Source organism: Ammospiza caudacuta, chromosome 3 (assembly GCF_027887145.1).
Source record: "Ammospiza caudacuta isolate bAmmCau1 chromosome 3, bAmmCau1.pri, whole genome shotgun sequence".
In the NCBI taxonomy this organism is placed as follows: Eukaryota; Metazoa; Chordata; class Aves; order Passeriformes; family Passerellidae; genus Ammospiza; species Ammospiza caudacuta.
Genome location: NC_080595.1, coordinates 117,585,282 through 117,597,922, shown reverse-complemented (window position 1 = coordinate 117,597,922; position 12,641 = coordinate 117,585,282). Strand labels below are relative to the sequence as shown.

The 12,641-nt window shown below is 46.9% G+C and overlaps 1 protein-coding gene across 1 annotated transcript in view; it reads right to left on the bottom strand.

The window, feature by feature from the left end:
- The window catches only part of NCOA1 (nuclear receptor coactivator 1), a 97,843-nt gene that overhangs the window by 75,336 nt on the left and 9,866 nt on the right, over positions 1-12,641 (bottom strand). Inside the window, exons 4-5 of the mRNA XM_058801533.1 lie at positions 3,221-3,398; positions 611-790 (exon numbers count right to left, since the gene is read on the bottom strand). Of these exons, the coding sequence (XP_058657516.1) occupies positions 611-790; positions 3,221-3,398 (358 nt within the window). The remainder of the gene's footprint in view (positions 1-610; positions 791-3,220; positions 3,399-12,641) is intronic.

Below are 12,641 nucleotides of genomic sequence, written 5' to 3'. Positions count from 1 at the left end.
ATCCCAATCCCAATGCCTTCCATCCTAATTCCAATCCCAATCCCCATGCCAAATCCCAACCCCAATCCCCATCCTATCCATGCTGATCCCAATCCAATCCTGCAATCCCATCCCACATCAATCCCAATCCCAATCCTCCTGCCATCCTTCCCAATCCCAATCCCAAAATACCATTCCACATGAATCCCAATCCCAATGCCATCCTAATCCCAATCCCAATTCCAATCCCAATGCCTTCCATCCTAATTCCAATCCCAATCCCCATGCCAAATCTCAACCCCAATCCCCATCCTATCCATCCTGATCCCAATCCAATCCTGCAACCCCATCGCACATCAATCCCAATCTCAATACTCATATCATCCATCCTAATCCCAGTCCCAATCCCAACCCCAAATCCCAACCCCAATCCCAAATCCCCAAATCCCCAAATCCCCAAATCCCCAAATCCCAATCCCACCTTCTCCCTCCTGCTGGAAGGCGCAGGGTTGGCTGACGGTGAAGCACTGCATGGCCTCGTGGCGCTGCCCCAATTCCAACCTCAACCCCAATCCCACCCCAATCCCAATCCCAATCCCTAATTCCCAAATCCCAAATTCCCCAACCCCACCTTCTCCCTCCTCCTGGAAGGCGCGGGGCTGGCTGACGGTGAAGCACTGCATGGCCTCGTAGCGCTGCCGCAGCTCCGCCTGCTCCGCCCCGGCCTCGTCCGGCGGCCGCACCAGCATCCGGCACTGGAACGTGTGGCTGCCCCGGCGCGACGGCTCCTGCGGCCACGGAACCCCGTTCACTGCCGGGAAAAATGGGGAAAGAACGGGAATTTGGGATGTGGGAATTCCCAAAGATCCCCTGGATCTGGGGCTCCGCACCAGCATCCGGCACTGGAACGCGTGGCTGCCCCGGCGCGACGGCTCCTGCGGCCACGGAACCCCGTTCACTGAGGGGAAAAATGGGGGAAAAACGGGAATTTGGGATGTGGGAATTCCCAAAAATCCCCTGGATCTGGGGCTCCGCACCAGCATCCGGCACTGGAACGCGTGGCTGCCCCGGCGCGACGGCTCCTGCGGCCACGGAACCCCGTTCACTGAGGGGAAAAATGGGGGAAAAACGGGAATTTGGGATGTGGGAATTCCCAAAGATCCCCTGGATCTGGGGCTCCGCACCAGCATCCGGCACTGGAACGCGTGGCTGCCCCGGCGCGACGGCTCCTGCGGCCACGGAACCCCGTTCACTGAGGGGAAAAATGGGGGAAAAACGGGAATTTGGGATGTGGGAATTCCCAAAGATCCCCTGGATCTGGGGCTCCGCACCAGCATCCGGCACTGGAACGCGTGGCTGCCCCGGCGCGACGGCTCCTGCGGCCACGGAACCCCGTTCACTGAGGGGAAAAATGGGGGAAAAACGGGAATTTGGGATGTGGGAATTCCCAAAGATCCCCTGGATCTGGGGCTCCGCACCAGCATCCGGCACTGGAACGTGTGGCTGCCCCGGCGCGACGGCTCCTGCGGCCACGGAACCCCGTTCACTGCCGGGAAAAATGGGGAAAGAACGGGAATTTGGGATGTGGGAATTCCCAAAAATCCCCTGGATCTGGGGCTCCGCACCAGCATCCGGCACTGGAACGCGTGGCTGCCCCGGCGCGACGGCTCCTGCGGCCACGGAACCCCGTTCACTGAGGGGAAAAATGGGGGAAAAACGGGAATTTGGGATGTGGGAATTCCCAAAGATCCCCTGGATCTGGGGCTCCGCACCAGCATCCGGCACTGGAACGTGTGGCTGCCCCGGCGCGACGGCTCCTGCGGCCACGGAACCCCGTTCACTGCCGGGAAAAATGGGGAAAGAACGGGAATTTGGGATGTGGGAATTCCCAAAAATCCCCTGGATCTGGGGCTCCGCACCAGCATCCGGCACTGGAACGCGTGGCTGCCCCGGCGCGACGGCTCCTGCGGCCACGGAACCCCGTTCACTGCCGGGAAAAATGGGGAAAGAACGGGAATTTGGGATGTGGGAATTCCCAAAAATCCCCTGGATCTGGGGCTCCGCACCAGCATCCGGCACTGGAACGCGTGGCTGCCCCGGCGCGACGGCTCCTGCGGCCACGGAACCCCGTTCACTGAGGGGAAAAATGGGGGAAAAACGGGAATTTGGGATGTGGGAATTCCCAAAGATCCCCTGGATCTGGGGCTCCGCACCAGCATCCGGCACTGGAACGCGTGGCTGCCCCGGCGCGACGGCTCCTGCGGCCACGGAACCCCGTTCACTGAGGGGAAAAATGGGGGAAAAACGGGAATTTGGGATGTGGGAATTCCCAAAGATCCCCTGGATCTGGGGCTCCGCACCAGCATCCGGAACTGGAACGCGTGGCTGCCCCGGCGCGACGGCTCCTGCGGCCACGGAACCCCGTTCACTGAGGGGGAAAATAATGGGAATTGGGGATGTGGGGGTGATCCATAATCATGGAATTGTGGGATTCCCAAAGATCCCTGGGATTTGAGGAACCAGGCTGGGAAAAATCCAGCCAGAATTCCCAAAGGTCTCTGGGATTCGAGGAGCACAAATCCATTCAGAATACCCAAAGATCTCTGGGATTGAAGGAAATGAAAAAAAAAACTTTTGAAAATAACAGAGAAACAATAAATAAACCAAAACAGGAATTAAAATAAAATCTAAACGATGAAAAAATAACTAAAAATCAAACAAAATTGAAAGAAATAATAATAAAAATTAATAAATAAATAACAACGGAACAAAAAATAAATACAAAACAAAAATGGAAAAAATCGAAATAATTACAAAAAAAGAAAAAATAAAATGAAATAAAAAGTGAAGGAATTAAAAAGAATAAAAGTAAATTTTAAAAAAGTTGATGAAAATAAAACCACAAATAAACGCAAAAATAGAAATATAAATAGTAAATTAAACATAAAATAAAAATAAACACAGAAAAATAAAGTAAAATTTGAATAAAAATTAAAATTAAAATAAATTAAAATAAATAAAAAGAAAAAGAAAAAGAAAAAGGAAAAAACCTAAGTATTTTTTTCAAATTAATAAACCCCCCAATCCCAACATCTCCAGCCCCCACCCCCTCTCCCAATCCTTGTGTCCATTCCTGAATTTTCCCGAATTTTCCATGATTTTCCATTACTTTCCCAAAATTTGCTGAATTTTCTGGGATTTTCCCCTGGAGTTTTTGGGGATTTTCCCGTTGTGTCCGTACCGAGGGATTTGGGGAGCAGGTTCTTGACGAACTCGGCGTGGTCGCCCACGTGCAGGATGCTGTACACGCTGGAGTTCATCAGCTCCTCCTGCCCGTAGCCCAGGTACCCCGTCACGTTCTCCGACACGAACACGATGCGCCCCTCGCGGTTCACCACGAAAAAGAACCCGTCCAGGGCCTGGAACGAGGAAAAAATGGGAAAAAATTCCAAGGCTTTATCAAAAATATCTCAAAAATCGGAAATAATTCCAAGGTTTTATCCCAAATATCCCATCGCGTTCTCCGACACGAACACGATGCGCCCCTCGCGGTTCACCATGAAAAAGAACCCGTCCAGGGCCTGGAACGAGGAAAAAACGGGAAAAAATTCCAAGGCTTTATCAAAAATATCTCAAAAATCGGAAATAATTCCAAGGTTTTATCCCAAATATCCCATCGCGTTCTCCGACACGAACATGATCCGCCCCTCGCGGTTCACCACGAAGAAAAACCCGTCCAGGGCCTGGAATGAGGAAAAAACAGGAAAAAATTCCAAGGTTTTATCAAAAATATCTCAAAAATCGGAAATAATTCCAAGGTTTTATCCCAAATATCCCGTCGCGTTCTCCGACACGAACACGATCCGCCCCTCGCGGTTCACCACGAAGAAAAACCCGTCCAGGGCCTGGGAGGAGGGAAATGATTCAAAGATTTTGTCAAAAATAGCACAGAAATAGAAAAAAATCCCAAGGTTTTATCTCCAATATCACGAAAATGGGGAAGAACTCCAAGGTTTTGTCGCAAATATCCCGTCACGTTCTCCGCCGTGAACGCCACCCGGCCCTCGCGGTTCACCTCGACAAAGAACCCGCCCAGGGCCTGGAGTGGGAAGGGAATCCCAGAGGGGATCTCGGCAGGGGAGGAGAATGAAATTCCAGAGGGTGCTCCCAGAGCAGGGAGGAGATTCCACGGAAAACTCGGTGGGATCTTGAGCGCGGAGAAAATTCCACGGGAAACTGGGTGGAGTCTGGACCGTAGAGAAGGTTCCTTCAAAGCTTCATTGGAGCTCCGTTCTGGGAATTCCAGGATTCCAGCTGGGATCAAAGACTTGGGTCCTCAAATCCCAAAATTCCAGCTGGAATCCAAGATCCACCTTGGTCATTCCCATGGATTCGGGTCCTTGAGTGTGGAGAAGGTCCTGGCAAAGTTTGGCTGGGTTCCTGCTCTGGGAATTCCAGGATTCCATCTGGGATCAAAGATTTGGCTCCTCAAATCCCAAAATTCCAGTTGGGATCCAAGATCCACCTTGGTCATTCCCATGGATTCGGGTCCTTGAGTGTGGAGAAGGTTCCCTCAAAGTTTGGCTGGGTTCCTGCTCTGGGAATCCCAAAATTCCAGTTGGGATCCAAGATCCACCCTGGTCATTCCCATGGATTCGGGTCCTTGAGTGTGGAGAAGGTCCTGGCAAAGTTTGGCTGGGTTCCTGCTCTGGGAATTCCCGGATTCCAGCCAGCATCCAAGGTTTTGGTTCTCAAATCCCAAAATTCCAAGTGGGATCAAAGGCTCACCTTGTTTTTTCCTGGAATCCCAAGATTCCAGCTGGGATCCAAGATCCACCTTGGTCATTCCCATGGATTTGGGTCCCTGAGTGTGGAGAAGGTTCCCTCAAAGCTTGGCTGGTCTCCCGCTCTGGGAATTCCAGGATTCCAGCTGGGATCAAAGATTTGGGTCCTCAAATCCCAAAATTCCAGTTGGGATCCAAGATCCACCTTGGTCGTTCCCATGGATTCCCATGGATCTGAGTCCGTGAGTGAGAAGAAAGTTCTCTCAAAGCTTGGCTGGACTCCCGCTCTGGGAATTCCAGGATTCCAGCCGGGATCCAAGATCCACCCCGGTTTTTCCAATGGATTTGGGTCGTTGAGTGTGGAGAACGTTCCATGAAAAACTGGGTGGGATCCTGAGCGTGGACAGCATTCCATGAAGGTGTGGCTGGATTCCCACTCTGGGAATTCCGGGATTCCAGTTGGGATCCAAGATCCACCTTGGCCATTCCAAAGGATTCCCATGGGTTTGGCTCCTTGAGTGTGGAGAAGGTTCCCTCAAAGCTTGGCTGGGTTCCTGCTCTGGGATCTGCAGGGTTCCAGCCGGGATCCAAGATCCACCTTGGCCATTCCTGGATTTGAGTCCTCAGACCCCAGGAATCCAGGTGGGAACAAAGATTTCGGTCCTCAAATCCCAGGGTTCCAACTGGGTTCAAAGAGCCACCTTGACTTTTGCTGGAATCCCGAGATTCCACTTGGGATCCAAGATCCACCTTGGCCATTCCAAAGGATTCCCACGGGTTTGGCTCCTTGAGCGTGGAGAACATTCCATGGAAAAGGGGGTGAGGTCTCCAGTGTGGAGAAGGTTCTGGGCAAGTTCGGCTGGATTCCCACTCTGGGAATTCCAGGACTCCACTTGGGATCCAAGATCCACCTTGATCATTCCTGGATTTGAGCCTCCGGATTTGAGGATTCCACTCGGGACCCAAGGTCCACCTTGGTTTTTCCTAGTCCTGGTCCTGATCCTAATCCCAACCCTAATCCTAGTCCCAATCCCAACCCCTTTTCCTTTGGACCTCCCAGCTCCTGGAAAATCTCCCTTCCATTCCAACCCCATAAAAAACCTGCGACTGAAGCCCCAAATCCCAAAATCTAATCCCTAAAATCTGGGATTAAATCCCCAAAATCCAAAACCCAAGACTCGGGATCAAAGCTCCCAAACCAAACCCCATAAGAACCTGGGATTAAACCCCCTCAAACCCCCGGATTTGGCTCATTCCCATTTTCCCCCTCCCCATTCCAAATTTTCCCCAGGAATTCACATTCCCAGCCCAGATCCCGATCCTGATCCCAATCCTGATCCTAATCCCAAATAAACGCCATTCCTACTCCACACCCCGATCCTGATCCTGATCCTGATCCAAGTCTTGGTCCTAATCCTAACCACAGCCCCAATTAAAGCCCCCAGACCCCATAAAAACCTGGGATTAAAGCCCCAAATCCCAAAACCCAAATTCTAAAACCCAGCATTAAAACCCCAACACTACATAAACATGTGGGATTAAAGCCCCATAAAAACCTGGGATTAAAACCCCAAAACCCCATAAAAACCCGGGGTTAAAGCCCCGAATCCCAAAATCCAAACCCTAAAACCTGGGATTAAAACACTAAACCCCATAAAAACCCGGGATTAAAGCCCCGAATCCCCAAATCCAAACCCTAAAACCTGGGAATAAAACCCTAAACCCCGTAAGAACCTGGGATTAAAGCCCCGAATCCCAAAACCCAAATTCTAAAACCTGGGAATAAGAACCTGGGAATAAAACCCCCAAACCCCATAAAAACCCGGGATTAAAGCCCCCAAATCCCAAAATCCAAACCCTAAAACCTGGGAATAAAACCCTAAACCCCATAAAAACCTGGGATTAAAGCCCCGAATCCCAAAATCCAAACCCTAAAACCTGGGAATAAAACCCCCAAACCCCATAAAAACCTGGGATTAAAGCCCCAAATCCCAAAACCCAAATTCTAAAACCCAGCATTAAAACCCCAAAACTACATAAACATGTGGGATTAAAGCCCCATAAAAACCTGGGATTAAAACCCTAAACCCCATAAAAACCCGGGGTTAAAGCCCCGAATCCCAAAATCCAAACCCTAAAACCTGGGAATAAAACCCCCAAATCCCATAAAAACCTGGGATTAAAGCCCCAAATCCCCAAATCCAAACCCTAAAACCTGGGAATAAAACCCTAAACCCCATAAAAACCTGGGATTAAAGCCCCGAATCCCAAAACCCAAATTCTAAAACCCAGCATTAAAACCCCAAAACTACATAAACATGTGGGATTAAAGCCCCATAAAAACCTGGGATTAAAACCCCAAAACCCCATAAAAACCCGGGGTTAAAACCCCAAATCCCAAAATCCAAACCCTAAAACTCAGTAATAAAACCCCCAAACCCCATAAAAACCTGGGAATAAAGCCCCCAAATCCCAAAATCCAAACCCTAAAACCTGGGAATAAGAACCTGGGAATAAAACCCCCAAACCCCATAAAAACCTGGGATTAAAGCCCCAAAACTGGATTAAAGCCCCAAATCCCCAAATCCACATCCTAAAACCCAGGATCAAAACCCTGATCCTAAAACCCAAATCCTAAAACCAGGGATTAATGCCCCCAAATTCCATAAAAACCTGGGATTAAAATCCCATAAAAACCTGGGATTAAAGACACCAAACCCCAAAGAAGCCTGGGATCAAAACCCCATGAAAACCTGGGATTAAAGCCCCAAATCCCAAATTCCAAACCCTAAAACCTGGGAATAAAACCCCCAGACCCCATAAAAACCTGGGATTAAAGCCCCGAATCCCAAAACCCAAATTCTAAAACCCAGCATTAAAACCCCAAAACTACATAAACATGTGGGATTAAAGCCCCATAAAAACCTGGGATTAAAACCCCAAAACCCCATAAAAACCCGGGGTTAAAGCCCCGAATCCCAAAATCCAAACCCTAAAACTCAGTAATAAATCCCCCAAACCCCATAAAAATCTGGGATTAAAGCCCCCAAATCCCAAAATCCAAACCCTAAAACTCAGTATAAAATCCCCAAACCCCATAAAAACCTGGGATTAAAGCCCCAAATCCCCAAATCCAAACCCTAAAACCTGGGATTAAAACCCTAAACCCCCATAAGAACCTGGGATTAAAGCCCCAAATCCCAAAACCCAAATTCTAAAACCTGGGAATAAGAACCTGGGAATAAAACCCCCAAACCCCATAAAAACCCGGGGTTAAAGCCCCAAATCCCAAAACCCAAATTCTAAAACCCAGCATTAAAACCTCAAAACTACATAAACATGTGGGATTAAAGCCCCATAAAAACCTGGGATTAAAACCCCAAAACCCCATAAAAACCCGGGGTTAAAGCCCCAAATCCCCAAATCCAAACCCTAAAACCTGGGATTAAAACCCTAAACCCCATAAAAACCTGGGATTAAAGCCCCAAATCCCAAAACCCAAATTCTAAAACCTGGGAATAAGAACCTGGGAATAAAACCCCCAAACCCCATAAAAACCTGGGATTAAAGCCCCGAATCCCAAAATCCAAACCCTAAAACCTGGGAATAAAACACCCAAAACCCATAAAAACCTGGGATTAAAGTCCCAAATCCCAAAACCCAAATTCTAAAACCCAGCATTAAAACCCCAAAACTACATAAACATGTGGGATTAAAGCCCCATAAAAACCTGGGATTAAAACCCCAAAACCCCCATAAAAACCCGGGGTTAAAGCCCCGAATCCCAAAATCCAAACCCTAAAACTCAGTAATAAAACCCCCAAACCCCATAAAAACCTGGGATTAAAGCCCCCAAATCCCAAAATCCAAACCCTAAAACCTGGGAATAAAACCCCCAAACCCCATAAAAACCCGGGATTAAAGCCCCAAATCCCCAAATCCACATCCTAAAACCCGGGATTAAAACCCCGATCCTAAAATCCAAATCTTAAAACCAGGGATTAAAACCCCCAAACCCCATAAAAACCTGGGATTAAAATCCCATAAAAACCTGGGATTAAAGACACCAAACCCCAAAGAAGCCTGGGATCAAAACCCCATAAAAACCTGGGATTAAAGCCCCAAATCCCAAAGTCCAAACCCTAAAATCTGGGATTGAAACCCCCAAACTCCATAAAAATCCAGGATTGAAACCCCCAAACACCCTGGGAATAAAGTCCCATAAAAATCTTGGATTACAACCCCAAAACCCAGGATTAAAACCCCAAATCCCAAAATCCAAACCCTAAAACCTGGAAATAAAGCCCAAAATCCAAACTCGAAACCCCAGGATTAAAACCCCAAAACTACATAAAAACCTGGGATTAAAGCCCCAAAACCCCATAAAAACCTGGGATTAAAACCCCCAAACACCATAAAAACCTGGGATCAAAACACCATAAAAACCTTGGATTAAAACCCGGCATTAAAGCCCCAAATCCAAACCCTAAAACCTGGCACTAAAACCCCAGAACCCAGGAGTAATGCCCCAAACACCGACATTCCAACCCAAAAATCCAGGATTAAAACCCCCAAACCCCATAAAAACCTGGGATTAACCCCCCAAAACTGGATTAAAGCCCCAAATCCCAAAATCCACATCCTAAAACCCAGGATTAAAACCCCGATCCTAAAACCCAAATCCTAAAACCAGGGATTAATGCCCCCAAATTCCATAAAAACCTGGGATTAAAATCCCATAAAAACCTGGGATTAAAGACACCAAACCCCAAAGAAGCCTGGGATCAAAACCCCATGAAAACCTGGGATTAAAGCCCCAAATCCCAAATTCCAAACCCTAAAACCTGGGATTGAAACCCCCAAACTCCATAAAAATCCAGGATTGAAACCCCCAAACACCCTGGGAATAAAGTCCCATAAAAATCTTGGATTACAACCCCAAAACCCAGGATTAAAACCCCAAATCCCAAAATCCAAACCCTAAATCCTGGAATTAAAGCCCAAAATCCAAACTCGAAACCCCAGGATTAAAACCCCAAAACTACACAAAAACCTGGGATTAAAGCCCCAAAACCCCATAAAAACCTGGGATTAAAACCCCAGATACCATAAAAACCTGGGATCAAAACCACATAAAAACCTGGGATTAAAACCCCAAATCCCAAATTCCAAACCCTAAAATCTGGGATTGAAACCCCCAAACACCATAAAAACCTGGGATCAAAACCCCATAAAAACCTGGGATTAAAGCCCCAAATCCCAAATTCCAAACCCTAAAATCTGGGATTGAAACCCCCAAACTCCATAAAAACCTGGGATTAAAACCCCAAAACCCCATAAAAACCTGGGATTAAAACCCCAGATACCATAAAAACCTGGGATCAAAACCCCAAATTCCAAACCCTAAAATCTGGGATTAAAACCCCCAAACACCATAAAAACCTGGGATCAAAACCACATAAAAACCTGGGATTAAAGCCCCAAATCCCAAATTCCAAACCCTAAAACCTGGGAATAAAACCCCCAGACCCCATAAAAACCTGGGATTAAAGCCCCAAATCCCAAAACCCAAATTCTAAAACCCAGCATTAAAACCCCAAAACTACATAAACATGTGGGATTAAAGCCCCATAAAAACCTGGGATTAAAACCCTAAACCCCATAAAAACCCGGGGTTAAAGCCCCAAATCCCAAAATCCAAACCCTAAAACTCAGTAATAAATCCCCCAAACCCCATAAAAATCTGGGAGTAAAGCCCCCAAATCCCAAAATCCAAACCCTAAAACTCAGTATAAAATCCCCAAACCCCATAAAAACCCGGGATTAAAGCCCCAAATCCCCAAATCCAAACCCTAAAACCTGGGATTAAAACCCTAAACCCCCATAAGAACCTGGGATTAAAGCCCCAAATCCCAAAACCCAAATTCTAAAACCTGGGAATAAGAACCTGGGAATAAAACCCCCAAACCCCATAAAAACCTGGGATTAAAGCCCCGAATCCCCAAATCCAAACCCTAAAACCTGGGAATAAAACCCCCAAAACCCATAAAAACCTGGGATTAAAGCCCCAAATCCCAAAACCCAAATTCTAAAACCCAGCATTAAAACCCCAAAACTACATAATCATGTGGGATTAAAGCCCCATAAAAACCTGGGATTAAAACCCCAAAACCCCATAAAAACCCGGGGTTAAAGCCCCGAATCCCAAAATCCAAACCCTAAAACCTGGGAATAAAACCCCCAAACCCCATAAAAACCCGGGATTAAAGCCCCAAATCCCCAAATCCACATCCTAAAACCCGGGATTAAAACCCCGATCCTAAAATCCAAATCATAAAACCAGGGATTAAAACCCCCAAACCCCATAAAAACCTGGGATTAAAATCCCATAAAAACCTGGGATTAAAGACACCAAACCCCAAAGAAGCCTGGGATCAAAACCCCATGAAAACCTGGGATTAAAGCCCCAAATCCCAAAGTCCAAACCCTAAAATCTGGGATTGAAACCCCCAAACCCCATAAAAATCCAGGATTGAAACCCCCAAACACCCTGGGAATAAAGTCCCATAAAAATCTTGGATTACAACCCCAAAACCCAGGATTAAAACCCCAAATCCCAAAATCCAAACCCTAAAACCTGGAAATAAAGCCCAAAATCCAAACTCGAAACCCCAGGATTAAAACCCCAAAACTACATAAAAACCTGGGATTAAAGCCCCAAAACCCCATAAAAACCTGGGATTAAAACCCCCAAACACCATAAAAACCTGGGATCAAAACACCATAAAAACCTTGGATTAAAACCCGGCATTAAAGCCCCAAATCCAAACCCTAAAACCTGGCACTAAAACCCCAGAACCCAGGAGTAATGCCCCAAACACCGACATTCCAACCCAAAAATCCAGGATTAAAACCCCCAAACCCCATAAAAACCTGGGATTAACCCCCCAAAACTGGATTAAAGCCCCAAATCCCAAAATCCACATCCTAAAACCCAGGATTAAAACCCCGATCCTAAAACCCAAATCCTAAAACCAGGGATTAATGCCCCCAAATTCCATAAAAACCTGGGATTAAAATCCCATAAAAACCTGGGATTAAAGACACCAAACCCCAAAGAAGCCTGGGATCAAAACCCCATGAAAACCTGGGATTAAAGCCCCAAATCCCAAATTCCAAACCCTAAAACCTGGGATTGAAACCCCCAAACTCCATAAAAATCCAGGATTGAAACCCCCAAACACCCTGGGAATAAAGTCCCATAAAAATCTTGGATTACAACCCCAAAACCCAGGATTAAAACCCCAAATCCCAAAATCCAAACCCTAAATCCTGGAATTAAAGCCCAAAATCCAAACTCGAAACCCCAGGATTAAAACCCCAAAACTACACAAAAACCTGGGATTAAAGCCCCAAAACCCCATAAAAACCTGGGATTAAAACCCCAGATACCATAAAAACCTGGGATCAAAACCACATAAAAACCTGGGATCAAAACCACATAAAAACCTGGGATTAAAACCCCAAATCCCAAATTCCAAACCCTAAAATCTGGGATTGAAACCCCCAAACACCATAAAAACCTGGGATCAAAACCCCATAAAAACCTGGGATTAAAGCCCCAAATCCCAAATTCCAAACCCTAAAATCTGGGATTGAAACCCCCAAACTCCATAAAAACCTGGGATTAAAACCCCAAAACCCCATAAAAACCTGGGATTAAAACCCCAGATACCATAAAAACCTGGGATCAAAACCCCAAATTCCAAACCCTAAAATCTGGGATTAAAACCCCCAAACACCATAAAAACCTGGGATCAAAACCACATAAAAACCTGGGATTAAAGCCCCAAATCCCAAATTCCAAACCCTAAAACC